General features: G+C 42.8%; 2 protein-coding genes and 1 long non-coding RNA gene across 4 annotated transcripts; all 3 read right to left on the bottom strand.

Annotated features, from left to right (window-relative positions):
- On the bottom strand, positions 1-4,012 carry LOC108930412 (cathepsin L1-like). 2 transcript variants are annotated; one of them, XM_029248210.1, is made up of 8 exons: positions 3,930-4,012; positions 3,605-3,746; positions 2,704-2,826; positions 2,217-2,372; positions 1,634-1,858; positions 1,249-1,414; positions 512-614; positions 1-153 (listed from the first exon to the last, which is right to left on the bottom strand). In XM_029248210.1, the coding sequence occupies exons 2-8, from the start codon at positions 3,728-3,730 to the stop codon at positions 54-56; spliced, it is 999 nt and encodes a 332-aa protein (XP_029104043.1). In that variant the 5' UTR covers positions 3,731-3,746; positions 3,930-4,012; the 3' UTR covers positions 1-53. The 2 variants fall into 2 exon arrangements, with proteins under 2 accessions (XP_029104043.1, XP_029104042.1); XM_029248209.1 differs by having other exon boundaries at positions 3,925-4,012.
- Positions 4,013-7,699: 3,687 nt separating this feature from the next.
- On the bottom strand, positions 7,700-8,778 carry LOC108930414 (uncharacterized). The gene is made up of 3 exons (XR_001965847.1): positions 8,692-8,778; positions 8,483-8,583; positions 7,700-7,775 (listed from the first exon to the last, which is right to left on the bottom strand). It is a non-coding gene; the product is annotated as an uncharacterized LOC108930414 (long non-coding RNA).
- Positions 8,779-15,744: 6,966 nt separating this feature from the next.
- LOC114909387 (cathepsin S-like) lies at positions 15,745-20,909 on the bottom strand. The gene is made up of 8 exons (XM_029248211.1): positions 20,833-20,909; positions 20,043-20,184; positions 19,125-19,247; positions 18,636-18,791; positions 18,078-18,302; positions 17,694-17,859; positions 16,560-16,662; positions 15,745-15,942 (listed from the first exon to the last, which is right to left on the bottom strand). The coding sequence occupies exons 2-8, from the start codon at positions 20,166-20,168 to the stop codon at positions 15,843-15,845; spliced, it is 999 nt and encodes a 332-aa protein (XP_029104044.1). The 5' UTR covers positions 20,169-20,184; positions 20,833-20,909; the 3' UTR covers positions 15,745-15,842.
- Between the last annotated feature and the right edge of the window lie 6,968 nt (positions 20,910-27,877).

Below are 27,877 nucleotides of genomic sequence, written 5' to 3' on the forward strand. Positions count from 1 at the left end.
ATTTAAAAACAATGCTGGGCACATATTAGAATGTATCTGATTAGCCAGTAATATCACACTATGGGATATATAGCCTGGTTGGCAATTCCACACAGATTATTTTTATTTCTGGCCATCCGAACAAATCCATTCTCCCCCCAGCCTGTTCCCCAGCTGGAAAACAAAACAGACAGAAACACTTGTATTTGTATATTTAATCTTAAGGTGTTCACCTCTCGTGGCTGAGTGCTGCAGTTTTTAACGATGGAAAATTTACTGTGAATGTGACATCATACATGACTGTTAGATATACTGAAATTATTGTGCATCCTATTTCAGTGGAACAAAATAGAGATAATAATCATTAAGTGTTTCATAATTTTTAATTTTTGCTTGTCATACTGAAGAACCACCATATATTACTAAGGACTTAACATCAAGATACATATATAGCTAGATGTGTTGTGAACAGTTTTTAACTGAAGGTTCATGTTTACATCTCTCAGTGTGAGCAGAACCAAATCAGTCCCACCTGTTCTTCACAAGCCAGTAGTCCTTCCCACGGTCTGTGCCGTACCCCACTACCAGCACTGCGTGGTCGGGTTTCAGAGTGCATCTTGGATCATTATATATTCCTGCCAAGACACAAGAGCAGTAGTATCCTGTGAGTAACTGGAATTTAGTTCACACATTTGTCCAAGGTGACTTGCAGTACTAGATATACTGTACTGAACTACCTGTAATGATTCTTCTATTTATATAGCAAACTAATGTATGACACATTTATGACAATTTAGAGTTACAAATTAGACAATTTAGTTACAAATACACCTTCAACATATGCGTTTGTAGTGTGAGAGGAAACAAGAGGACATACAAACTCCATGATGACTGAGCCAGTTTTCATACACACACACACTGAAACCTCTTGTCCCAAGTGGGGTTGCGGCAAACCGGAGCCTAACCCAGCAACGCAGGGCACAAGGCCAGAAGGAAAGGGGACACACCCAGGCCAGGATGCCAGTCTGTCGCAAGGCACCCCAAGCAGAACTTGAATCCGAGACCCACCAGAGAGCAGGACCAAGCCAAACCCACTGCGCCACCGCGCCCCCCCCCAGCCAGTTTTCAACCTCTGTTCGAACACGGAGCCCAAGACCCACATGCTTCGAGAGGGTGAACTGTGAGTACTGAAATCAATGCTCATATGCAGAATCACATATTGCTGTTGTATCTTTGTTTGATGTATTTGGCCCGACTTCATTCACTCACCCCCCTTGTAGGAGCGGAAAGTGTCCAGAGTGGAAGAGATGCCGACAGATACAGGACCCACTGTGGCAACAGCGTATTGCAGAGCCTTTTCATCACCATGAGGAAGGATCTTAAAGTCCGTGCATTGTCCCGCTTTCCCTTGAACTGAGTAGTGACATTTCCCTTCCTGCGGGTAAGCGGTGTGAATACAGTACACAGTCTGACACTAATACAGAGCAATATGTGGCTTTACTCACATTACTGAAAGTCAGGGCATGAGATCACAGCACAAACGCACCGTAAATCGATATGCGGAAAAAAGGTTTATGGACGTGCTTGAAAGTTTTCAGTTTGATGACAGTACTACTAATTTGAGTGTCCGTTCAAAGATCCTGACGCTGCTCACCTTTGCCTCATAGGGATAAAAGTTGTCCGAGTCGATGCCCTTGTTCTCAATGACGTACCTGAAGGCTTTGGACAAAAAGCCACCATTGCAGCCATGGTTACCATAACTGGTGCTGCAGTCCACCAGGTTCTGTGGACTGAGTGGTGTCATCTTGCCAGTTTTTTGTGCCATCTGCCCCTCTAGGGCCCCTGCTGCACTGAAAGCCCAGCAAGAGTGACAGCGGCCCTGGAAACAACAACCCCAGCCAGGGTGTAAAGAGAAAAGAGGAAGGTCACACCTGTTGTAACTGTGATGAACTAAGGAAGTTCACAGATAGAGTTTACTGATACCTGAATAAGGTGTTACTCGCAAGCACAGGATAAGAGTGTGAAAGAAGAAATTTACCATCTGATAGCACAAAAAACCCTGGGTCATGTGACTATCAGTCTCCAGGCCAAAATAGCAGCCCTTTCATACAAGTCAGATTTATTCCCTCATCTCACTTTCTCTTAATTTAGTGGCCTGTGCCTCTTCGTCTTCCAGTGTGTCTGTGCATGTCTGTCTTCCAGTATCCCACAACCGTCCTATGAGGTTGTTTGTTTACCTGATTTGTTACTGGGCTGACCAGGCCTCGGGTCGTCCAGTCCACAGATGGTGGAATGGGAATGTCTTGCGGTAGTTTGAAGGTGTCGTTTCTAGACTGAATGGCATCTGTCTCTTCTTTCAGGCAGTTCAACATGGAGTCCAGCTCCTCCTCTGTCTGCACAAACACACATTGATCAGTTTCCTCAGAAAGCTCCTTTGTGCCGTGTACAGTATGCTGGGTCCTATCAGACCTTATTAGATTAGGACCATTTCAGCTTTTGTGGGAGTCAGTAAACAGACACCATTCCCTGCCACTTTTAACCACATTTAACATGCAGTTTAGTCATTTAATTCATCTGGTCTATCTCACACCTGTCTTTGGAGTGTGGAACTCTCTCACTAATCTGACAAGAACAACTTCAGTGTTTGCTTTGTATTAATTTAAATGGGTGGTGTCACCAGTGGTCAGTCCTGGTCTTTTAACGATCGTGGTTTGAGGAAGTTACCATGTCTGCAAAATGGTTGAGCCCCATGGTGAAGGAGTGAAGGCCAAGTGAAGCTTCCCGGTTGTGTTTCTCTATGAGCCTCAGGTTCTTCTCCCAGACCAGCCTCCTGTGGGCTTCTTCTCTCTGAGTACATATGTAAAAATCCAGGAACAAGTAATCTAAACATGTGTTCATATGACAGTTTTTAAATTTGTCTATCTCTCTTTTTTAATTTTTTAAAATTTTATTCTTTTGTTTCATGGCAGTATAGAGGCATAGCAGGTAATACTGATGCCTACTAAGCTTTAAACTGATCAGAAAGGCTTTCCTTCGCTTTTTCAGTTTTAAGACATTCATTGAAACTTTTTTTGTTTGAGTTATATGAGTTTAATGCTATGATAAAAGACTATGAAAATATTATGTAACATTAACATATAACAGTGGTAAAAGTCATGAGATTTCTAGGACATGTACATAGGTTTGCAGGAGAAGCCCTTCCATGCATTGCAGCAAAGTGTCATCTTTTCTGGTGATTTACCTCCCTAACGCTTGTATTTAAATTAAAAAATTTTTGATTTTTATAAGGTGTTTCTCAGAAGTGTGAGCTGATTACAAATATAGTTTTTGTTTGGGTGTAACTTCTAATACATGCTGTCCACTACAAAGTGTGAATGATTCCCTAGTGTTAACCCATCCCTTTAAGTTGCTGTGAACACAGACGTCACGTTAAGAAACAGCACTGACAGCAAATGACTACTTAAGGTTACAGACTGTGATATGAGTAAAAGGTCGGCAGGTAGTGCAGTAGTTGGCCCCACTGCCTGTGGTGTCAAAGGACTTTTAGGACCCAGGTTCAAGCCCCTCTCTGGCTGTAGAGTTAGTTCTTTCCCACCTACTCTATGTCATACTGTCCACTTCTCACCTGCTCTGTGTACATTTTTTCATGTTGACTTTTCCACAGTTCCCACTGGTCATTCAGGGTGGTGTCCGGAGAAGCGTGGCACAAGGCAACGATGACCGGTAGACAGAGAATCTGCAGGACATGCATTCTCGCACACTAACCACTGTAAGAACACAAGTGTGAAAGGCAAGAAAAACTTATCAGCAAGGTCTCCATGGAAGTACAGGAATGGATTAAGGTATTGACATGAACCTGATTCTAGTAAATGTAAATACAAAACAGCGGTAATTAACTGCTTTACTGGTGCACCTCCCTGAATTAAAGGAATCACTGGTCCTTACCGTACCCTTTCCTTAGTCTGACCCAAATAAGAGTTGGTCCTCAGTTGAGGTGCCTTTGCCTGTGCGCTCTCAAAATATAAAGCCTGTAGACATAGACCACAAAATTATGAACTTCCTGTAATGGTTTAAGAGACAAAGAAACTGATAAATAGTCGGTTTGTGTGGTTTGTCTTTCTTAATTATTCATTCTCTAATATGAAAATGTTTTATTTCCATGTTCAAAGATGTACCAGGAGCACTTTCCAGATCTTTATCTCAGTAAGTCAAGACACGCATCCAGTCTAATGATATGACCTCAAGTGTTGTATGTCTGGACTCTACAGCTTGGACTCGTGGTTTCCTTGAGTCACTTTCTTTATGACTTATGACTTGTTTTGGACTAGACCATTGATGACTTCCACTTGGATGGACAGAGTTGTCCACATGCTAACAGTGTCTTCCTCTCAGCCATATTCTCCACTGTAGACTCTTTCGGTCCTCTAAAAACTAGACCAGTACTACTCAATGACACCCTGTGACTAACAGATGTACTCCATGCCAACAAGACCAAACTTGAAGCCGCAGAACAATGATGACAGAAATCAAAGACTCTCATGGACTTGGAAGTTTAAAAGGAACTCTGAGCAACCTTCCTCTGTGCTGTTTCTTCAGCTAAAACCATCTTACACAGTAAACTATAGTCTGCAGTCAACATTCCCACACAGACTCTTCACTACCTTCTGTTCCTTACTCTGCCCTCCTCCTTTTTCTCCCTCCTCTCTTACAACTGATGATTTTGCTTTGTTCTTCAGAGACAAAGTGAACTCCATCACGGACAAATTCTTGGCATTCACGTGCCCCAGTTATGCTGCATCTCCCAACAAAGTCATGTTCTCTGCATTTCAACCTCTATCAGAAACTGAAATCTCTGACCTCCTGCTGTCACACAATACTGCAACCTGCTCTTTCAATTCAGTTTCTTCATCTCACCTACAGCACATGTCCTTGTAACTTATCTCTTTTATCTCCAAGATGATCAACTCCTTCCTATTTTCGTGTCCGGACATGAGTCCGACATGGACGGACATTGCTGTAACGTCCAAACACTGGCGTAAAGTGTAAGGACCCCATGTTAAGAGTGTACTTATTAGTGCACAGTGCAAACTGGAAAATACAGTGCAGATGCAATAAACATAGAACAAAGACATGGATGTGTGTACAAGTTAATAAATGAAACAGAAATGTGATTAGAGCGGAGAGGCGTCACATCATACAGGACTGGAACAAGGGAACTGGAGTGGCGTAAAGAAGGACTCAGACAAGACAGAACACGGGACTTGAACACAAACACCCATGTGACGGGATAGGATGTGGGAAACCAGTAAGTGAACAAAGATCGTTAGGCTATCGCAAGAAAGGCAGTAGAGCGCTGATCAAGAATCCACAACTTTGGGTCTGTTCTTTGTTGCTTTTATAGCTGTTTATTGTTGAACATCAGATGATTAACAAGTGTGTGGGTTTGGGTCTCCTATTATCGCAGGGGTTATTACTCATCGGATGTGACAGATATCCTCTGGCTGTTTCCCATCCCCCTTCAAAACTTTCCCCATTTCACTGCTGTTGAAGAAACCCTCTCTGGGCCATCAGTGCAGGGGGATCCTGACTCTGTCCAAAACTAAATGCCAGTCTCCTTCCTCCCTCTTCTATCCAAAACTCTGGAACGAGAAACCTGCCATCAGCTGTCTCCATTCGTCACCCAGAATGATTTCCTTGACAGTTACCAGTCTGAATTCTGGATGGAATTCCATCGTAACTGCTCTCTTCACAGTATCAGATGCTCTCCAGTAAGCTGGAGAGGCCTACCTCCCCTTGGTCCTCATCCTCCTTTACCTGCCTGCATCATTCAACTCAATTAACCATTAAGTTCTCCTCTGCACTCATGGACAGCTTGCCATCAAAGAAACTGCATTGAAATGGTTTGAGTCCAACCTATCAAGTATGTTTTACGAAGTGGTCTGGTGTTGTTCCCAGTCATCCCCACAGCCTTTCTCAACTGGTGTTCCACAGGGCTCGGTACTGGGCCCCTTACCCTTCTCCATTTACATCTCTTCTCTCAGCTCTGTCATGTCAATGTTAAATTATGAATGAACTGTGATTAACCACATGTTTTGGAAAGCTGAGTTAAACTTCACTTGCCACACCCAGGCCTGATTACTGCCAGACCTGTTGAATCAAGAAATCACTTAAACAGAACCTGTCTGAGAAAGTGAAGCACGTCTCAAAAAGCAACACATCATGCTGCGATCTAAAGAAATTCAAGAACAGATGACAAACAAAGTAATTGACATGTATCAGTCTGGAAAGGGTTACAAAGCCATTTCTAAGGCTTTGGGACTCCAGTGAACCACAGTGAGAGCCATTATCCACAAATGGAGAAAACTTGGAACAGTGGTGAACCTTCCCAGGAGTGACCAGCCTTCCAAAATTACTCCAAGAGCGCAATGACGACTCATCCAGGAGCTCATAAAAGAACCTAGAACAAAATCTAAAGAACTGCAGGCCTCACTTGTCTCAGTTCAGGTCAGTGTTCATGATTCAGCAATAAGAAAGAGACTGGGCAAAAATGGCATTCATGGGAGAGTTCCAAGGCGAAAGCCACTGCTGACCAAAAAGAACACAAAGACTCGTCTCACACACACACACACACATTTTCAGAACCGCTTGTCCCATACGGGGTCACGGGGAACCGGAGCCTACCCGGCAACACAGGGCGTAAGGCCGGAGGGGGAGGGGACACACCCAGGACGGGGACTCGTCTCACATTTGCCAAAAAACATCTTGATTATCCCCAAGACTTTTGGGCAAATATTCTGTGGATTGATGAGACAAAAGTTGAACTTTTTGGAAGGTGTGCGTCCCGTTACATCTGGCGTAAAACTAACACAGCATTTCATAAAAAGAACATTCTACCAACAGTCAAACATGGTGGTGGTAGTGTGATGTTCTGGGGCTGCTTTGCAGGTTCAGGACCTGGACGACTTGCCATAATTGATGGAACCGTGAATTCTGCGCTCTACCAGAAAATCCTGAAGGAGAATGTCCGGCCATCAGTTCATGACCTCAAGCTCAAGCGCACTTGGGTTATGCAGCAGGACAATGATCCGAAACACACCAGCAAGTCCCCCTCTGAATGGCTCAAAAAAAACTAAATTAAGGATTTGGAGTGGCCTAGTCAAAGTCTGGACTTAAATCCAACTGAGATGCTTTGGCATGACCTTAAACAGGACGTTCATGCTCGAAAACCCTCCAATGTGGCTGAATTAAAATAAATCTGCAAAGAAGAGTGGGCCAAAATTCCTCCACAGGGATGTGAAAGACAATTAGGGGACAATAACTTTTTAACATGGGGCCAGGTAGGTTTGGACAGCTTTTTTCCCTTAATAAATGAAATCATCATTTAAAAACTGAATTTTGTATTTACTCAGGTTATCTTTGTGTAATATTAAAATTTGTTTGTTGATCTCAATCACTTAACTGTCACAAATATGCAAAAAAATAAAAAATCAGGAAGGGGCAAATACTTTTTCACGGCACTGTATATCTCAAACCTGTCTTTGGATTTTGAAACTGTATCACTTATCAGACAAGACCAACTTTAGTGTTTACTTTGCATTCATTTCCATGGGTGGTGTCAGCGGTGGTCAGTCCTTTTCTTTTAATAGTTGTGTTTTAAAGTTTGAGGAAGTTACCTTGTCAGCGAAATGTTTGACCCCCATGGTGAAGGAGTGCAGGCCTAGTGAAGCTTCCAGGTTGTGTTTCTCTATGAACCTCAGGTTCTTCTTCCAGTTCAGCCTCCTGTGGGCCTCCTCACTCTGAGTATTTGGTGAAAATCCCAGAAACAAACAATATAAGCACATACTACACGTGACAGTTTTAAAGGCTTTCCTTTGCCTTTTCAGCTTTAAGGACATTCATTTAAACAATTCCTGCTTTAATTATATGGGTTTAATACGATGATAAAACACTATGAAAACATTATGTGACAGTAAGAATAACACTAAGATAAGAAAAGTCATGAAATTTCTAAGAGATGTTCGTAAGTGAGCACACAAGTGTGAGCCAACAGAAGTGCGCAGGAGGAGCCCCACCATGAATTGCGGCAAACCGCTCAACTTCTCTGGTTCTTGACTTCACTAAAGCTTGTGTTTGAATTGAAAATTTGGTTTTCATAAGGAGGGGTGGCACAGAGGGAAGCCTTTCCACCTCATAGCATGGTAACCATGTGTGTATTTAAACTCAGCATTATTGCACGTTCGCTTTGGGAGATACATTTATTCTCTTCAGTGGAACAAATGAATAGCTGGGTTGTGGGAGTGAGTATGTGTGAGTGTGTGCGAATGAATGTTTATGTTGGAGGTCTAACCATAACTGCATCATCGCGATTCAGTAGAATTTGTAATATTTTGGGCCCACATTGCTTTACACCAACAACTGTTCCTCCAGAGGGGCATCTGTACATCTTAAGTTTGTGGAAGGTACTGCTTTGTTCGGTCTCATACACATATGCGGTGGTGCTTACAGACGGTGCTCCTGTAACAGCCTGGAGTTTAATGCTCTGAAGGCTGTAGAGATGATCGTGGACTTCAGGAAAAGCCTTGGTCCCACTCACCCCATCAATATCTATGGTTTCACAGAGACCAGGGTGAAGTTTTGGAATCCAGTATCGCTTCAGTCATAAAGAAGGGTCAACAGAAAATTTATTTTCTGAGACAGTTAAACTCCACTTACCACAGTCATTGTTGAGGCAGTTCTACGCTGCCCTCACTCAGTCCACCCTCACCTCCATAATAACTGTCTGGTTTAGGGGAGCTACCATACGGGGACAAAACAAGATTACAGCACATTATCCAGGCTTTACATTAACTTTAATTGCTCTTTTACTTAAATGTTGTACAGCATCTGTAATGTCTTTTCTTATGTGTTAAATGTGCCTGAATGAGCAGATGAGCATCAACCAAGTCAAATTCCGAGTACGTGCAGATATGGGTTGTCTGTAAATTCTTATCTCTAGGGTTAGGGCTGCTGAGTCTTGTGGTTTTTTCAGTAAGAGAAGTGGTTCACACTACTTTTTGTCTTCTTCCGTACATGTCTGTGCGTTGTGAACATGGGGAGAAAACACATACTGCAGATTCTGAACTCCACTCAGATGTGCTACTCAGCAGGAGCAAAACAGTACCTAATAAAATACATTCTAATGCAAGCAGATCAAAAGACTAGTTGTACTTTTTTGCTTTTATTATTTTAATTATGATACTGCAGAACAAGGTGTGGTGGCCTGGTGGTGCATCAGGTTTCACCAGGACCCGCTGTGTGATAGGTTTTGGGTTCGAGTCCTCCTTGGGGTGCCTTGCTGCAGACTAGCATCATGTCTGGGGTGTGTCCCCTCCCCCTCCAGCCTTGTGCCCTGTGTTGCTGGGTTAGGCTCTGGTTTACTGCAATTGTAGACATTGTGTGTGATACTTCAGCTTACATCAAAAGCATATTTTAAAACAACAGAATGTGTCTGATTTGCCAGTAATATCACACTATGGGATATATAACCTGGTTGGCAATTCCACACAGGTTATTTTTATTTCTGGCCATCCAAACAAATCTGTTCTCCCCCCAGGCTGTTCCCCAGCTGGAAAACAAAACAGACAGAAACACTTGTATTTGTATATTTAATCTAAAGGTGTTTACCTCTCGTGACTGAGTGCGGCAGTATTTGACGATGGAAAATTTACTGTGAATGTGACGTCATACATGGCTGTTAGATATACTGAAATTATTGTGCATCCTATTTCAGTGGAACAAAATAGAGATAATAATCATTAAGTATTTCATCATTTTTAATTTTTGCTTGTCATACTGAAGAACCACTATATATTACTAAGGACTTAACATCAAGATACACATATAGATAGATGTGTTGTGAACAGTTTTCAACTGAAGGTTCATGTTTACATCTCTCAGTGTGAGCAGAACCAAATCAGTCCCACCTGTTCTTCATGAGCCAGTAGTCCTGCCCACGGTCCGTTCCGTACCCCGCTACCAGCACTGCGTGGTCGGGTTTCAGAGTGCATCTTGGATCATTATATATTCCTGCCAAGACACAAGAGCAGTAGTATCCTGTGAGTAACTAGAATTTAGTTCACACATTTGTCCAAGGTGGCTTGCAGTACTAGATATACTGTACTGAACTACCTGTAATGATTCTTGTATTTATATAGCAAACTAATGTAACACACATTCACACACTTGGGACAATTTAGTTACAAACTCACCTTCAGCATGTGTTTGGAATGTGTGAGAGGAATCAAGAGGACATTAAAACTCCAGAATGACTGAGCCAGTTTTCAACCTGTGTTCAAACACAGAGCCTAAGACCCACATGCTTCGAGAGGGTGAACTGTGAGTGCTGAAATCAATGCTCATAAGCAGAATCACATATTGCTGCTTTATCTTTGTTTGGTGTATTTGGCCCGACTTCACTCACTCACCCCCCTTGTAATAGCGGAAAGTGTCCAGAGTGGACGAGATGGCGACAGATACAGGAGCAATGGTGGCAACAGTGTACTGCAGAGCCTTCTCATTACCATGAGGAAGGAACCTAAAGCTCCATCAGTATCCAGCTCTCCCTTGAACTGAGTACCGGAATTTTCCATCCTGGAGGTAAGCAGTGTGAATGCAGCACACAGTCTCACAGTAATACAGAGCAATGACTTCACTTACACTACTGAAAGTCAGGGCATGTGATCATAGCAGAAACACACCATTAAAATGGTATGCGGAGAAAAGATTTACGGACATGCTTGAAAGTTTTCAGTCTACTAACAGTGCTACCAATTTGAGTGTCTCCTAGAAGGTCCTGGGGCTGCTCACCTTTCCATCAGAGGGGTAAACTTTGTTTGAGTCGATGCTATACTTGTCAATGACGTACTTGAAGGCTTTGGACATTAAGCCACCATTGCAGCCATGGTTACCATAACTGGTGCTGCAGTCCACCAGGTTCTGTGGACTCGGTGGGATCATCTTGCCAGTTTTTCATGCCATCTGTGCCTCAAGGACCCCCGCTGCACTGAAAGCCCAGCAAGACTCACAACAGTGGCCACACCTGTTAACTGCAATGAACTGAGAAAGTTCACAGAGTTTGCTGTTACCTGAATAAGTACCTGAATAAGTTGTACTCACAAACACAGGAAAGGAGTGTGGAAGAAGAAATTTACCATGTGATAGCACACAGAACCCTGGGTCATGTGACAGTCAGTGTCTAGGCAAACGTAGCATCCCCTTCAGACAAGTCATATTTACTCCCTAATAATCTCATGGTCTCCTAATTTTGAGGTCTTTACATGTTTGTCTTCGAACATCCCACAATCCTCCTGTCAGGTTCTTTGTGTACCTGATTTCTTACTGGGCTGACCAGGCCTTTGGTCCTCCAATCCACAGATTTTGGGATTGTGGCATCTTGTGGTGATTTGAATGTGTGGTTTCCACTGCTCGCTTGGTGGTCCCGCACACAAAAGGTAAAGTGCGGAGGTTCTCGGTTCTGGCTCCATTGTGGTGGAATGACCTTCCCTATTCACCCAGAACTGCAGAAACTCTGTCTACATTCAAGAAGGGTTTGAAGACTCGTCTTTTCCGGACCCATTTTGTCCAACATCTCCCTAGCTCATGTACGGTGTAAATGTTCATGCACCGTAACTTCATGAGCATCCCCAGATAAGCCTTTATTCAGCCACTGCTCCGGCATTGTATGTGATGGTTTGTGTATCTTATAATATTAAAAAAAAAGGTAGGAGGGTATCAGGATTTGTCTATCCTGTATTTTCTGCACCTACTTGAGCAATGAACATCAAGTGGAAGGTAACAAACTAGGTTTACTTGAGATTCATGTCTGCAGCCATGTCTCTTTCTCTTAATGTAATGCACAAATTGTACTTTTGCTGAGATGTACATCGCTTTTGACAAAAGTGTCTGCTAAATGAATAAATGTAGATGTAAATGTAAACCGATCAGAAAGGCTTTCTTTTGCTTTTTCAGTTTTTAGGACGTTCATTGAAACTTTTTTGTTTGAATTATACAAGTTTAATGCTGTGATAAAATGTTCACAATGAAAGCTTTGTATGGACCCAGGTTCAAACAGCTCTCTGGCTGTAGAGTTAGTTCTTTCCCACCTTCTCTGTCATATTGTCTACTTCTCACCTGCTCTGTGTACATTTTTTCATGTTGACTTTTCCACAGTTCCCACTGGTCATTCAGGGTGGTGTCCGGAGAAGCATGGCACAAGGCATCAATGACCGGTAGACAGAGAATCTGCAGGACATGCATTCTCGCACGCTAACCACTGTAAGAACACAAGTGTGAAAAGCAAGAAAAAATTATCAGCAAGGTCTGCATGGAAGTACAGGAATGGATTAAGGTATTGACATGAACCTGATTCTAGTAAATGTAAACACAGAACTGCTGTCATTAACTGCTTTACTGGTGCACCTCCCTGAATTAAAGGAATCACTGGTCCTTACCGTACCCTTTCCTTAGTCTGAACCAAAGAAGAGTTGGCACTCAGTTGAGGTGCCTTTGCCTGTGCACTCGCAAAATATAAAGCCTGTAGACATAGACCACAAAATTATAAACTTCCCTTAATTGTTTAAGAGACAGGAAAACTGATAAATAGTTGGAATGTGTGGTTTGTATTTCTTAATTATTGGTTCTCTAATATGAAAATTTTTTTCTTTGTTCTTCAGAGGCAGTAGGGGGCGCGGTGGCGCAATGGGTTGGACCGGGTCCTCCTCTCTGGTGGGTCTGGGGTTTGAGTCCCGCTTGGGGTGCCTTGCGGTGGACTGGCGTCGCGTCCTGGGTGTGTCCCTTCCCCCTCCGGCCTTACGCCCTGAGTTGCTGGGTAGGCTCCGGTTCCCCGCATCCCCGTGTGGGACAAGCGGTTCAGAAAATGTGTGTGTGTGTGTGTGTGTGTGTGTGTGTGTGTTCTTCAGAGGCAAATGAACCCCATCACAGACAAATTCTTGGCATTCACCTGTATCAATTATACTGCATCTGTTGATTGTCCAATATCAGATTATGAACCAGTGTGTGGGTTTGGGCCTCCTGTTATTGCAGGGGTTATTACTTGTTGGATGTGACAGCTAACTGTTTCCCATTTCGCTTCTGTTAAAGAAACTCTCTCTGGGCCATCAGTGCAGGGGGATCCTGACTGTCCAAAACTACACGTCAATCTCCTTCCTCCCTCTTCTATCCAAAACTCTGGAATGAGAAACCTGTTATTAGCTGTTTCCATTCGTCACCCAGAATGATTTCCTTGACAGTTACCAGTCTGAATTCTGGATGGAATTCCATTCTAACTGCTCTCTTCACAGTATCAGATGGTCTCCAGTAAGCTGGAGAGGCCTACCTCCCCATGGTCCTCATCCTCCTCTACCTGCCTGCATCATTCAACTCAATTAACCATTAAGTTCTCCTCTGCACTCATGGACAGCTTGCCACCAATGAAACTGCACTGAAATGGTTTGAGTCCTACCTATCAAGTATGTTTTACGAAGTGGTCTGGTGTTGCTCCCAGTCATCCCCGCGGCCTTTCTCAACTGGTGTTCCACAGGGCTCGGTACTGGGCCCCCTAGTCTTCTCCATTTACATCCCTTCCCTTGGTTCTGTCATCAGCTCCCATGGACAGAGCTACAGACATTTCCTCGCGAATCTCTGCCTGCCTATCAGACATCACTGCCTGGATGTCTGATCACCATCTACAACTCAATCTCTCCAAAACAGAGATCCTTTACCTCCTAGCTGGTTCATTCTCCTGTTGAGAACTTTATCAAACTCGACACTCGGGGGATCCGCGTCTATCTCACAACAAACTGTGAAATTAATTTTCGAATGGACACACAGTCTGATGCGTCTAGGCCGTTATTCCAAGCATCAGTACAAACAGCATGCTTGGAAGCAAGTCCAAAGAGAAGCTCCCCAAACAATGCAACTTGTCCAGGGGACAGGACATTTGGCTAGATAACAGCAGCCATGTCAGGCACAGTATGGTTCCATCGGACAAAAGAGAAAACATCATTCATCATACGTAAGTAAATAAATAAATAAATATATTTACAGTATCTATATATACATACATGTAAACCATTACTATGTTAAATGAAGGCTTTGAGGGAGCACAGCACGGAGATGGGGACACAAATATAAGCAAATAGGAAATACTGCAATGACAAAAGGAGAAATTTCAAGAAGCCATTTTTAGGACGTGGATTACAGTTCCCTCTGGTGCTCAGTGAGAACCACTACAAGATTTCTGTGCCAGTGGTCAGAACTGATGCAGCAGCTCCTTGTACTTGAGCTCATGAAACCTAAATCTTTTGGTTCTGAAAACTGCTTTCTGTCCGATCATACCTGTAATCATACTGTACAATCTTGCCTGACTTCAGAAAACTAGTGAATTATTAATTCTGTGCAATTTTTTTAGCATTCAATCCATGCAAAAAAAAATGAAACAAAGATTTCAATGAAAGCAATGCAAGTGAATTTACAGTCTTAACAAGTTGCATGTTTTTTTCACAGGGTCTGGGTTGTGCTGTGTGATACGGATTCGATCCCTGCTCATTGTGTGGAGTTTGCATGTTGTCCCCGTGTTTCTGTGGGTTTCCTCCCACAGCTCAAAGCAATCCATTTGAGGCAAGTTATTGACTCTCAGTTGCATTTATTATGTGTATATGGATGCGTGTTACATTTCTCTGCTGTACAAATGTGCGAATGACTGTGAGGACTTTGCTGCAGTGGATCTAGCACAGTACATCACCTTGTTAGTGTGAGTTCACTATGCAAGAGAAGCTTTTTTGCACATAAACACAGAGTAAAAGTGTGCTGCTCAGAACAAAGCAGACCCTATTTACCAGTGTCACTCTGTAACTGTACATCACTATGGACAGAGGCATCAGTTTAACAAATAAATATAAGTAGACACACACACAAACATACACCTAGATATATCTATAAATATAAGTAGTCCTGACAGCAAATATTAGTTCAAGGCTGTGAATAATAAACACAATTGGTATAATGATGGACAACAGTTACACTGCACATATTGCAACTTTCTATTCAGCTGTATTCTGTTTGATGGCTGTAATTATTTTGGTAGTGATCAGGATTTGAACTTTCATTTATTGCATATAATGTTCTTTATAAGCTCTATTTAGACTCAGAATTATTGCATGTTCACTCTGCGAGTTCTGTTTATTCCCTAGAGTTAAAAAGTTAACAGCAGGATCTCAGGAGTGGATGTGTGTGAAAGAATGTGTTTGTGCAGGTCTAACTATAACTGCATTATTGTGATTCAATGCAATTTATTGTATTCATAATATTTTGGTTGCATATTGCTTTACACCAACTGCTGCTTAATGGGGGCATCTGTGAATCTTTTTAAGTTTGCAGGTGACACTGCTTCGACTGGTTTCATAACGCCAACTCAGTGGTCCTTACAGAGAGGAGGAACAGTATGTGGTCAGCTGCTGCTGCCATAACAACCTGGGGTTTAATGCTCTGAAGGCTGTAGAGATGATCGTGGACTTCAGGAGAAGTCTGACCATGAACATTGGGAGAAAACATGTATTGCACATTCTGAGCTGGATTTGAACTCAACACAGATGTGCCGCTCAGCAGGAGCAAAGAGATGGAATAAAATACACGACAATGCAAACTAATAAAAAAGACTGTTTGTACTTTTTTTTTGCTTTTATTGCTGCTCATGTAATATTTTTTGAAAATGAATTAATTGTTTTAATTGTGATACTTCACCAGCCATATTTGACAGGTTTACATTAAGATTGTATTTTGAAACAGTCTTGGACACATATTAGAATGTGTCTGATCAGCCAGTAATATCACACTATGGGATATATAGGCTGGTTGGCAATTCCACACAGGTTCTTTTTATTTCTGGCCATCCGAACATATCCGTTCTTCCCCCAGCCTGTTCCCCAGCTGGAAAACAAAACAAACAGAGAGACCTACATTTATATATTTAATCTAAAGCTTTTTCCTTGTGTGACTGAGTGCTGCAGTTTTTGAAGATCTATAATTTACTGTGAATATGTGACTTCATACCTAACTGTTTATATACTGTAATTCTTGTGCATCCTACTGCAGTGAAACAAAATAGGTAGAGATAATAATCGTTAAGTATTTCATAATTGGGGCGCAGTGGGTTGGACCGGGTCGGACTGGGTCCTGCTCTCCAGTGGGTCTGGGGTTCAAGTCCCGCCTGGGGTGCCTTGCGGCGGACTGGCGTCCCATCCTGGGTGCGTCCCCTCCCTCTCCGGCCTTACGCCCTGTGTTACCGGGTAGGCTCCGGTTCCCCGCGACCCCGTATGGGACTAGCGGTTCCGAAAATGTGTGTGTGTGTGTATTTCATAATTTGAAATTTTTACTTGTCATACTCAAGAACCATTGTATATTGCTAAAGATTTAACATCAAAATACATACCATATAGCTAGATCTCTATGGCGACTTAAAATTTTGCTCGGACAGTTGTGAAGAGTTTTAAACTGAAGGTTCTTGTTTACGTTTCTCAGTGTGAGTAAAACCAAATGAGTCCCACCTGTTCTTCACGAGCCAGTAGTCCTGCCCACGGTCCGTGCCGTACCCCACTACCAGCACTGCATGGTTGGGTTTCAGAGTGCATCTTGGGTCATGATATATTCCTGCCAAGGTACAACAGCAGTAGTATCCTGTGAGTAACTAGAATTTAGTTCACTCATTTGTCCAAGGTGACCTGCAGTATTCGATATACTGTACTGAACTACCTGTAATGATTCACCTATTTATATAGCAAACTAATATAACACACATTCACATACTTTGGACAATTTAGTGTCTCAAATTCAGCTTAAATACATGTTTGGAGTGCGTGAGGAAACCAGAGGACCCAGAAGAAACGCACACAAACATGGGGAGAACATGCAAAGTCTACAACAGCTGAGCCAGTTTTGAACCCCTTTCCAAACATGCAGAGGAGGAACTCTGAGTACTGAAAAAAATTCCCATGTGCAGAATCGCAGATTTTTTAAGTCCTCCAGGATATTTTATATGATGTAGTAAAGCTAAAGTATAGTATATTCAGTTAGGAGTTTTTAGATTGCACTGTCAGCCATATTTTTCAATTCATGAACATTTAGCAGGAGTCGACACTCACTCGTCTTCTATGTTCCTTATCTGATTTGTTTGTTTTTCTTGCCTTATGCCTGTGTCAAAGAGCGCTCTATAAATTAAATTAAATTAAATTAAATTAAATTGAATTGAACTGAATTTGCATTGTCTGTATAGCACTTATGTCTCTGGTTGTGAAATCATGTGATACACTCCACGTTTACCCACTATCAGCACTGAAATGGGTAAGTTTGTAGTGCTCCTTCCAAAATTGTCTCAAGCAAAAAAAAATCTTTAACTTCCACAGATTTGCCAACTTTCTTCGCTGTAGGTTTGCAGAGGAACAATTTTCACTGGGTCTCGAAAGCAATGTCCTTTATTCAGAATGTACAGTTTCACACCGTGGAACAAGAAAATCAGGTAAACATTGCTGTAATTTTTAATTTGTTGTGTAGCCTATGAAAACAGAAGGAAACTTGTTTTCAAAGCTATCAGTCAGCTTCCTTTCCTAAATGTTGATGTTGAGAGATGAGCACAAGTTACTTTATCTGTGTTTGGTATATTTGGGCTGATTTTGTTCACTCACCCCCGTTGTAGAAGTGGAAAGAGGACAGTTGGGCATTGATGCTGACAGACACAGGACCCATGGTGGCAACAGCATTTTTCAGTGCCTTCTCATCACCCCATGGAAGGACCTGATATGTACTGCAGTGTCCAGCTTTCCCCTGAACTGAGTAGCGACATTTCCCTTCCTGCAGGTAAGTTGTGTGAATACAGCACACAGTCTGACACTAATACAGACCAACACATGGCTTCACTCACATTACTGAAGTCAAGGACATGAGATCACAGCACAAACACACCATGACTTGGTATCTGGAAAAAAGTTTACGGACATGCTTGAAAATGTTCACTTTGCTAACAGTGCTACCAATTTGAGTGTCTTTTAGAAGATCCTGGGTCAGCTCACCACTGCCTCGTAGGGGTAAAATTTGTCCGAGTCGATGCCGTTGTTATGAATGACGTAGTTTAAAGCCTTGCTCCTATGGCCGCCCTTGCAACCATGGTTACCATAACTGGTGCTGCAGTCCATCAGGTTCTGTGGGCTCAGTGGTATCATCCTGCCAGTTTTTCGTGCCATCTGCCCCTCCAGGGTCCCCACTGTAGCAAAAGCCCAGCAGGAGCCGCAAGAGCCCTGGAAACAACAGCCCAGTCAGAGTGCAGAACAAAAAGAGGAAGATCGTACCTGTTGTGCCTGCAATGAGCTGAGGAAGTTCACAGGTACAGTTTTCTAATGCCTGAATTGGGTGCTTCTTGTAAACACAGGATAGGAGTGTGTAAGTAGATTTGTTCATCTGGCAGCTCACAGATCAGCCTTCTGTCATATGACTATCAGTCTCCAGGCCGTAGTAACATCCCTTTCACACAAGTCAGATTTATTCCCTAATCTCACTGTCTCCTAGTTTTGAGGTTTGTACATGTCTGTCCTCCAACATCCCACAATGCTCCTGTCAGGTTGTTTGTTTACCTGATCTCCTACTGGGCTGACCAGGCCTTGGGTCCTCCAGTCCACGGAATCAGGGAGGGTGGTGTCTTGTGATGGTTTGAATGTGTAATTTGCAGACTGGAGGGCATCTGGCTCTTCCTTCAGGCAGTTCAACATGCTGTCCAGCTCCTCTTCTGTCTGCACAAACACACATTGATCAGTTTCCTCAGAAGCTCCTTTTTACCGTGTACAGTATGCTGGGTCCTATCAGACCTTATTAGATTAGGACCGTTTCTGCTCTTTGTGGGAGTCAGTAAAGAAACACCCTTTCCTGCCCCTGTTTAGACTTATAAACACATTTAACATGCAGTTTAAGAATTTAACTAATCTGTGATATTTCATATCTGATTTTGAAGCTGTATCACTTATCTGACAAGAACAACTTCAGTGTTTGCTTTGTATTAATTTACATGGGTGGTGTCACCAGTGGTCAGTCCTGGTCTTTTAATGGTTGTGGTTTGAGGAAGTTACCTTGTCAGCGAAATGGTTGAGCCCCATGGTGAAGGAGTGCAGGCCAAGTGAAGCTTCCCGGTTGTGTTTCTCTATGAGCCTCAGGTTCTTCTCCCAGACCAGCCTCCTGTGGGCTTCTTCTCTCTGAGTACATATGTAAAAATCCAGAAACAAGTAATATATACGTGTTCACATGACAGTTTTTTAAATCTGTTTATCTCAGTTTTTAACATCTTTTTTCTTCTATTATTTTGTTTTTTGGACAGTATGGAGGGACAGCAGGTAACAATGATGCCTACTAAACTTTAAACCGATCAGAAAGGCTTTCCTTTGCATTTTCAACTTTTAGGACATTAATTTCAACTTTTTTTGCTTGAGTTTTATAGTTTTAACACTTTGATAAAACACAATGAAAACATTATGTAACATTAAGTGTAACAGTATGATAGAAGTCACGAGATTTCTAGGAGATGCTTGTAAGTGTAAGTGATCACACAACTGTGAGCCACCTGAAGTGTGCAGGGGGAGCTCTTCCATGCATTGTGGCAAAGTGCTCATCTTTTCCGGTGATTGACCTCCCTAACGCTAGGATTTAAATCTGAAGAATTTCATTTCATAAGCTGTTTCTCATGAGTGTGAGCTGATTACAAATGTACTTGCCTGTTGGGTTTAACTTCTAACAGATGCTGCTGTTATTCACTAGCATTAACCCCCTATAAGTTGCGGTGGACACAGATGTCATGTTAGGAAACAACACTGACAGCAAATGCCTACTCAAGGTTACAGACTGTTGTATGAGCAAAAGGTCAACAGGTAGTGCAGTTGTTGGACCCACTGCCTGTGGTGTCAAAGGACTTGAAGGACCCAGGTTCAAGCCCCTCTCTGGCTGTAGAGTTAGTTCTTTCCCACCTACTCTATGTCATACTGTACACTTCTCACCTGCTCTGTGTACATTTTTTCATGTTGACTTTTCCACAGTTCCCACTGGTCATTCAGGGTGGTGTCCGGAGAAGCGTGGCACAAGGCAACGATGACCGGTAGACAGAGAATCTGCAGGACATGCATTCTCGCACGCTAACCACTGTAAGAACACAAGTGTGAAAGGCAAGAAAAAATTATCAGAAAGGTCTCCATGGAAGTACAGGAATGGATTAAAGTATTAGCATGAAGTTTCTCTAATGTGAAAATTTTTTTCCATTGTTCTTCAGAGACAAATGAATATTAACTATTAATACTTTTCACAGTATTAACATGAACCTGATTCTAGAAAATCACACACAAAATGCCTACAACCACTCTTCCCGAGTGGGATCGTGGCAAACCGGAGCCTAACCCGACAACACAGGGCACAAGGCTAGAGGGGGAGGGGACACACCCTAGACGAGACGCCAGTCCGCCACAAGGCACCCCAAGCAGGACTCAAACCCCAGACCCACCGCAGAGCAGGCCCCGGCCAAACCCGCTGCAACACCGCACTCACCTCATGCTAATAAATGTTAACACAAAATTGGCGTTATTAACTGCTTTAGTTAGTCTGTACTACATTATACTGTCTACGCTGCTATATTCCTAAAGTGAAGCAGTAGAAATTTAACTTTTTCCCAGCAGCAATAAATAAATGTTGTGAAAACGCATTGAAGGCTGAATTTTTCAATGAACTTGACTTGTGCTGTTAGAGAAGTACTGGTTAAAACCTCTGAATTAAAGGAATCAATGGTCCTTACCGTACCCTTTCCTTAGTCCGAACCAAAGAAGAGTTGGTCCTCAGTTGAGGTGTCTTTGCCTGTGTGTTCTCAGAATTTAAATCCTTTAGATGTCGACTGCAAAGTTAAACTTCCTGCAATGATGAAGAAAAACACAAACTGGGAAGTGGTTGGTGTGGTTTGTTTTTTCTTTTTCCTTTCCTTTCTTTCTCAATCCTCATAGTTTTTGACACTCAGATGTGAAAAAGTTTTTTTCCAAGTCCAAGGAAGTTGCAGTAGCACATTCCGGTGTACAGTGCTTTCTCTTAATAAGTTAGGACACACATCCAATCTAGTGATATGAGGTCAGTGTTGTAATTCTGGACTCCAGAACTTGGACTTGTTGCTTTGAGTCACATTCTTCATGACCTTTGGATTGTTTCTGACCCACCAGAAAAAATCACTCACACACTTTGTCCTTGTCCAAGACAAGGTTGCAGTGCTGCAGATCTTAGAAGCACAGGTGTAAAGCTAAGAAGGGTACATCCTAGACAGGACGCTAGACCATCACAGGGCAGATATACACAGTCACACACCATGGGCAATTCAGAGTTACCAGTGAAGCTGAAACCCATCCAGACAAAGGGAGAAACATGCAGCCTCCACACAGATTGAATTGGATTCAAACCTCCACCTAAACAGCCAGGTGCTGTGAAGCAGCATTACTTGGTGCTCTGCCATCCTGAAGAAATATATTTTTAAATAAATTAACAAACAAATTGGGAAATGTAGATATCTGCAAAAAATTGCAACTGAAATGTCTATAACAGAAGGGTTAGTCAAGCCATATATAGAAGCCAGTCTATATATAATTTATTATATGCTTGTGATTCCTTTATTGGGACAGGTGGGTTTTCTACAATAGCAGAACAAGCTGTTGGTGCCCTTGAGGATGAACATTACTGACCAGGAACATGACCGTGTGCAGCACTTCATATTGGAATGTATGTCTTTGGACTGTGGATGGAAGCTGAGCAAGTCAGAACCTCGAGGTAGGTTGAAAGCACAGGTATTTCTGCATGGCATCCTACCACAAATTCTTTGGCTTCTTCTGGTTCACAAAGTCTCTTTGTCATCCATCATCTGACCTGAGGGGAGGTGACCGAATCCCAACTCCACCATGGAAGTGGGCTCAGTGGCAGTGTTTCTTGACTACATCCAGTAACAGGAGAAGCAGAATCTGATTCAGCAGGAGGTGCTCTCAGCAACTGAAGGGTAAATGACGAGGATGGTAGGGATGTAGCAGCAGGGAGTGTAGACAAGGTGCAAACAGGTTCTGGGATGCAAGGTCTTTTGGGAAGAGTTTAGGAGAGCAGAGGCTCAGCATATCAAGTTGTGTTTGCAGGCAGTCTGTGACATGCTTGGAAGACCATCTAACCTTTTCAGGTGGGGAGTTAATTCTCCATCATGTTCATTATGTTGAAAGACAGGGATGTTGGAACACATTCTCAGCAACTGCACACGAATGATGAGTGAGGGCTGCTATTTTGCTATGATTAGGTGCTCAAGGCAGGACCTGAAGGCCGGCAAAGTAGGCCACTGCATTTGTCAAGGTTGACAGAGTAGAACCGACACCCAGAACCATTTCTGGGTTTCTGGTAAGAGCACAACATTAGGAGTTGATGGTCAACTTAGGAAGACACCCTAGATTTCCAGCCAGGGCACCATGCTGCCTTCTGAAGCTTTCCAGCAAGTCATCTTGGTGGAGCTTGCAGTCCAGTGGGAAGAGCAGATGGAGAAGACCAGTGAGAAGAGGAAAATAAAGTATGAAGAGCTGGTGGAACTGTTACTCAGAAGGCTGGAGGACAAGGTGTGTGAACACTGAAGTGAACTGCAGAGGCTTTGCTGGAAAGTCACTGTATAGGGCTGGCAGGAGGCAAGTCCATTAATATAGCTGCTCCTGAGGGCATTTCGATGGCTGTGGATCAAAAGAGGTGAACAGTGGGTTCCAAGTAGTGCTACATAAATGGGATTTGACTTGAGCTGGGCTTTAGATTTGGTCTCTTGACTACAATGCTGCTTTACTTTGTATGTATGACTCTTCTCAGAGTAGAATGTGTTTCCAAAAAAAAGAAAAATCAGCATTTCAAGAACAAAAATCTATTTCTATATTACAGGAAAGTTTAGAGAGCACAGCAAAGGGACGGGGACACAAATATAACTAAATAGGAGATATTGCATGACAGAAGGAGAACTTTTAAGATGACTTATTTAAGACCTGGATTATGGTTCCCCCTCTTGCTCAATGAGAACCACTACAATATTTCTGTACCACTGATCAGGACTGATGCAGCAGCTCCTAGTGTCAATAATGTACATTATTTTGGTTCTGACAACTGCTTTCTGTCTGGTCATACCTGCAGTGTAACAGTGTACAGTTTTGCTGGCCCATTTTTAATTAATTATTTTAACATAATGCAAAAAGGGAAATCAGTGAAAGCAATGCAAATAAATTATGAACAAGTGTTAATGGAAAGTATAATATATTTGATATAGAAGTTGATTGTAATATTGCACTGTTGTGTTTCTAACTGATCATGTAAGTTACCTTGGTTGCATGGTGATTACCCTGAGCTACTGAAGATAATGCTTTTTTAAACCATGTCTTTGGTTGTGAAATCATGTGATACACTCCATGTTTATCCACTATCAACACTGAAATGGATATGTTTGTAGTGTTGTTCCCAAGACTGTCTCACTGTTACAGTCTGAAGGGCAGAATCCCTGATGTCCAGCAGATACATTGCATTACGTCAATCTAACTGCAATAATACACCTGCTCCCAGCTGACCATTTGACCAGCTCCCAGCTGAAGTCACATCCTTGGTTTGTGGATTATTCATCAGCGCTTTACTATGATTTTCCTTGTGGTATAGATTCACTGTTTTCTGTGTTCTCTTCCAGTCCTGTGCTCTTGTCCCATCCTTGTCTTTTGTGATTCTGTCCTGATCCTGTTTTCCAACTCCGTCCACACCTCGTCTCTATGCATTTGCTCCGTGCACTTAAACCCATTTCACTTACTGCCAGAACACTGTGTCTCTTTGTTCTGTGCTCACTATGTCACCATTGCACTTGTATGTACACTCTGCTGCTGATCACTGCACCCCTCATCCATGTCTGGATATGACAGTAAAATGTGTCCGTGTTCATTTCACATCTGGATGCTGCACTCAAGCAAAGAAATATTTAATTTCCATAGATCTGCTAGCATTCTTAGCTGCAGGTTTGAAAAGATTTGATTTTCACTGGTTCTTGAAAATGTTGCATCTCATTTTGAAGGTAAACTTTCATACTGTGGAACAAAAAAATCAGGTAAATGTTGCTTTAATTTTTAATTTGTCGTGTAGCCTATAAATACAGAAGGAAAATTGTTTTTAAAATTACAAGTTAACTTCCTTCATTAAATGTTGATATTCAGAAATGAGCACAAGCTGCTTTGTGTTTGGTGTATTTGGGCTGACTTTGCTCACTCAAATCCCTGGTAGAAGCAGAAAGAGGGCAGTCGGGAATAAATGCCTACAGACACAGGGCCCACAGTGGCAACAGCATTCTGTAGAGCCTTCTCATCACCCTGTGGAAAGACCGGATATGTACTGCAGTATCCAGCTTTCCTCTGAGCTGAGTAACGACATTTCCCTTCCTGCAGGTAAATAGTGTGAATGGTTATGGTTATCATAACTGGTGGTTCAATCCACCAGGTTCTGTGGACTGAGTGATATCATCTTGCCAGTTTGTAGCATCATCTGCCCCTCCAGGGCCCCCGCTGTACTGAACACCCAGCAGGAGCCCCAGGATTTGACAACACACAAAAACCCTGGGTCATGTGACTATCAATCCCAGAACCGCATTAATATTCCACTAAAACAGGTCAGTTTCACTTCTCTCACTATCTCCTAATTTTGAGGTCTATACAGGTCTGTCCTCCAATGTCTCACAATCCTCCTGTCAGGTTGTTTGTATACCTGATTTCTTACTGGACTGGCCAGGCCTTTGGTCCCCAGTCCACAGAATCGGGGAGGGTGGCATCTTGTGGTGGTTCACTGCACCCCACATCCATGTCTGGATATGACAGCAAAATGTGTCTGTAAAAACAGTAAACAGTAAAAATCTGATCCAGCTCACCACCAGTGATCGGTTGACAGCTCAGCACCTCTCTTCACCTGAGTGTCCAGAAGATGTGGCCTCAAGTCAGATGAAATGACTACAAACTACTACAGAGTCAATCATGGACCTTAGGCTCAACGAGCTTTCGTACCAAGCACTTATGAGCATCCTTGTGTTCGAACATGGTGTTTGTTATGGACAAACCATGACTAGCACAGAAGTCCAATAACATTTTGCCATTCAGGTTTAGATCAGGCAAGCCATTCTTCCCAGTCACCCCACTCCAGATTTCCCAGTTATTGCCAACGTAGAGCTGAAGTCCCCCAGTAGGATTATGAAGTCTGTAGGTGGGGCCTTGTCCGGAACCCCACCCACTCTGTCCAAGAAAGTTGAATACTCTGAACTGCTGTTTGGTGCATAAGCATACACAACAGTCAAAGTTTTCCTCTCTGCGACTTTAAGTTACATTGAGGCGACCCGTTCATCCACCAGAACAAACTCTAACTGTATGGCAGCCAGCTAGCGTCTTGTGAGTATCCCCACACCCGCCACACACTGTGAATGGAGGTCAAACTATTTCTCAACCTCTCACACCAGTTCCAGCTCCTTCCCCCTCAGTGAGGTGACATTCCATGTGCCAAGAGCCAGTGTCTGCTGCAAGGGTCCGTGACGCCCCCTCCTGCTGTTTGAAAGGCATTGCATCCAACTCCCATGTTGGATACAACCACCTTGTGGGTGGTGGCCCCACATGGCCCCCCAAGTTGCCTTTTTGGGCTGAGTCCGGCCGGGTTACGTGGGCTGCCCGGCCACCAGCCGTTCACCCAGGAACACTACCCCCAGGCCCGGCTCCAGGGGGTAAGTCCCGGTGACCCTATTCTGGGCAGGATACACGTTGTATTCTTTATCTCTTTCATGGGGATTTTTGGATGTGTCGTCAGCCTTCAGTTGTCAGTCTTCCTGTATAATAAGCTGTGTTGATCCACAGTAACTTGCCCGTCTTGTAGAACTGGAAGCTGGAGAGGGAGGAATCAGTGCACACAGACACAGGTCCAGCATTTTCCACAGCCACCTGTAGAGCTTTTTTCTTTCCTGTGAGGATCTATTTGTTACCATGGCAAGAGGAAGCTTAGCTGACTTATTGTAGGCACAAGTCTGGTCCTGAGGAGATAAGCTGTCATGCTGGGAGGTTGCAGAGGGATGCTTTACTGGGAGGTCTTCCTGAATGACAGACTAAGAGGAAATATAGAAAGATTTAATTTAAACTGAGGGAGAAGGGTAAGAGTCACATGTGTGATGAGGCTGCCTGCTCTGCTCTTTCCACGAGGGGTCAGCAGTGTGTAGATCAGCACGGCGCTTTTTCAGTGTTACACTGCAGTTCTGGGTAAGGGTGGTTATTAAGTCCAGTGGACAGTACATTTCTTATAGCAGTTTATTAGAATGAGCAGTAAAGAGTTTAAATTTCTGTTTTTGTAAGGCATTTCTCCTAAATGTGAGTTGATATCTCGTGAATTTTAGGGTATAGATCACATATCTTTCTTAGTGTGAGTCACGATGCAAGGGAAGTTTCTACACACAGACACAATACATGTGATGTACATATATGCACAAAGAGCTTACGTGTGTATGAGCATGTGAATGAATCTGTTGACCTTTTCATTTAGTTCCTTATTGCAAGTGACTTCAGAATTTATTTTGTGTAAATAGAATTCAAACACTGTAAGCAGTGACCATAATGACAGAATTCTGCCCCATGTGGAACAGGAGGACAAGTCAGATGTTTAGAAGCCTGGACAATCCTATGGATAAGACAGTCTCAGAGTTTGTGTTTCCCCCCCTACTTTGTGTCATACTGTTAATTTCTCATGTTCTGTGTATAGATTTTACGGTGATGTGAAGTGATGTCGACCCTGATGAACCAAACTACATTGTTTTCATGTAAACGGTTGAGGTGAAGAAGAACAGGGAGGGTTAGGGTTAGGGTTAGGGATACTCCTTACTGTTTTCTGAGCAGAGCAAAAGCTGCCATTGCTGTTAAACGCTTAGAGTTAGGGAAGGTTTAAAGAGAAAGGTACATTTCCAAATACAAACTATTTTTTCTTTCTCTGTCACTTTTCAATTTTAAAAGACCATGCAACAAAAGGTTATATTTCTTGGACGTAGTCCAAGTCCCACCCTTAAACATGTGGCTTAATTTAATAGCATAGTGTTCTGTATAAGGTGCATTTACAGTAGACCCGAGCGTTGGAACATTTATGCTTTTGGAGATATATTTATTCGTTTTTAGTTGAAAAAAATAATGCCTAGGTTTGAGTGGGAGGTCGTTGGGAGGTCTTTGTAATCTTTGATTTCTGCCATCATCACTCTGCAGCCGAGAGTTTGATCCTGTTGGCACGTGATACATCAGATAGCCTTGGGATGGAACTTGGGTGTGATGGTCTAGACGTTACAGGACAGAGAGAGTGTGGAGAGGAGGATAGAGCTGAGAGGAAGACACTCTCTCAGTCAGTTGAAAGTGGCATCCAGCTCCTCTTCTATCTGCACAAACACACATTGATCAGTTTCCTCAAAAGCTCCTTTGTGCCGTATACAGTATGCTGGGTTCTATCAGACCTTATTAGATTAGGACCGTTTCAGCTCTGTGTGGTAGTCAGTAAATAAACACCCTTCCCTGGTCCTGTTTATACTTATAACCACATGTAACATGAGTTTAATCATTTAACTCATCTGTTATATCTCACATCTGTCTTTGGATTTTGAAACTGTATCACTTATCAGACAAGAACAGCTTTAGTGTTTACGTTGCCTTCATTTCCATGGGTGGTGTCAGCGGTGGTCAGTCCTTTTCTTTTAATAGTTGTGTTTTAAAGTTTGAGGAAGTTACCTTGTCAGCGAAATGTTTGACCCCCATGGTGAAGGAGTGCAGGCCTA

The sequence above is a fragment of the Scleropages formosus genome, chromosome 23 (genome assembly GCF_900964775.1).
Source record: "Scleropages formosus chromosome 23, fSclFor1.1, whole genome shotgun sequence".
NCBI classification, from domain to species: domain Eukaryota; kingdom Metazoa; phylum Chordata; class Actinopteri; order Osteoglossiformes; family Osteoglossidae; genus Scleropages; species Scleropages formosus.

Bases quoted from the DNA above. Each gene is read 5' to 3' on its own strand.
- LOC108930412 (XM_029248210.1), bottom strand. From the start codon at position 3,730: ATGCATGTCCTGCAGATTCTCTGTCTACCGGTCATCGTTGCCTTGTGC. The intron at 1,415-1,633 runs GTGAGCAGCGTC...GCTTACCCGCAG, and splicing joins TTTATCCCTATGAGGCAAAG to GAAGGGAAATGTCACTACTC. The intron at 154-511 runs GTGGGACTGATT...TTTGTTTTCCAG, and splicing joins TACTGGCTTGTGAAGAACAG to CTGGGGAACAGGCTGGGGGG.
- LOC114909387 (XM_029248211.1), bottom strand. From the start codon at position 20,168: ATGCATGTCCTGCAGATTCTCTGTCTACCGGTCATCGTTGCCTTGTGC. The intron at 18,303-18,635 runs GTAAACAAACAA...TGTTGTTTCCAG, and splicing joins TCAGCCCAGTAGGAGATCAG to GGCTCTTGCGGCTCCTGCTG. The intron at 15,943-16,559 runs GTGGGACTCATT...TTTGTTTTCCAG, and splicing joins TACTGGCTCGTGAAGAACAG to CTGGGGAACAGGCTGGGGGA.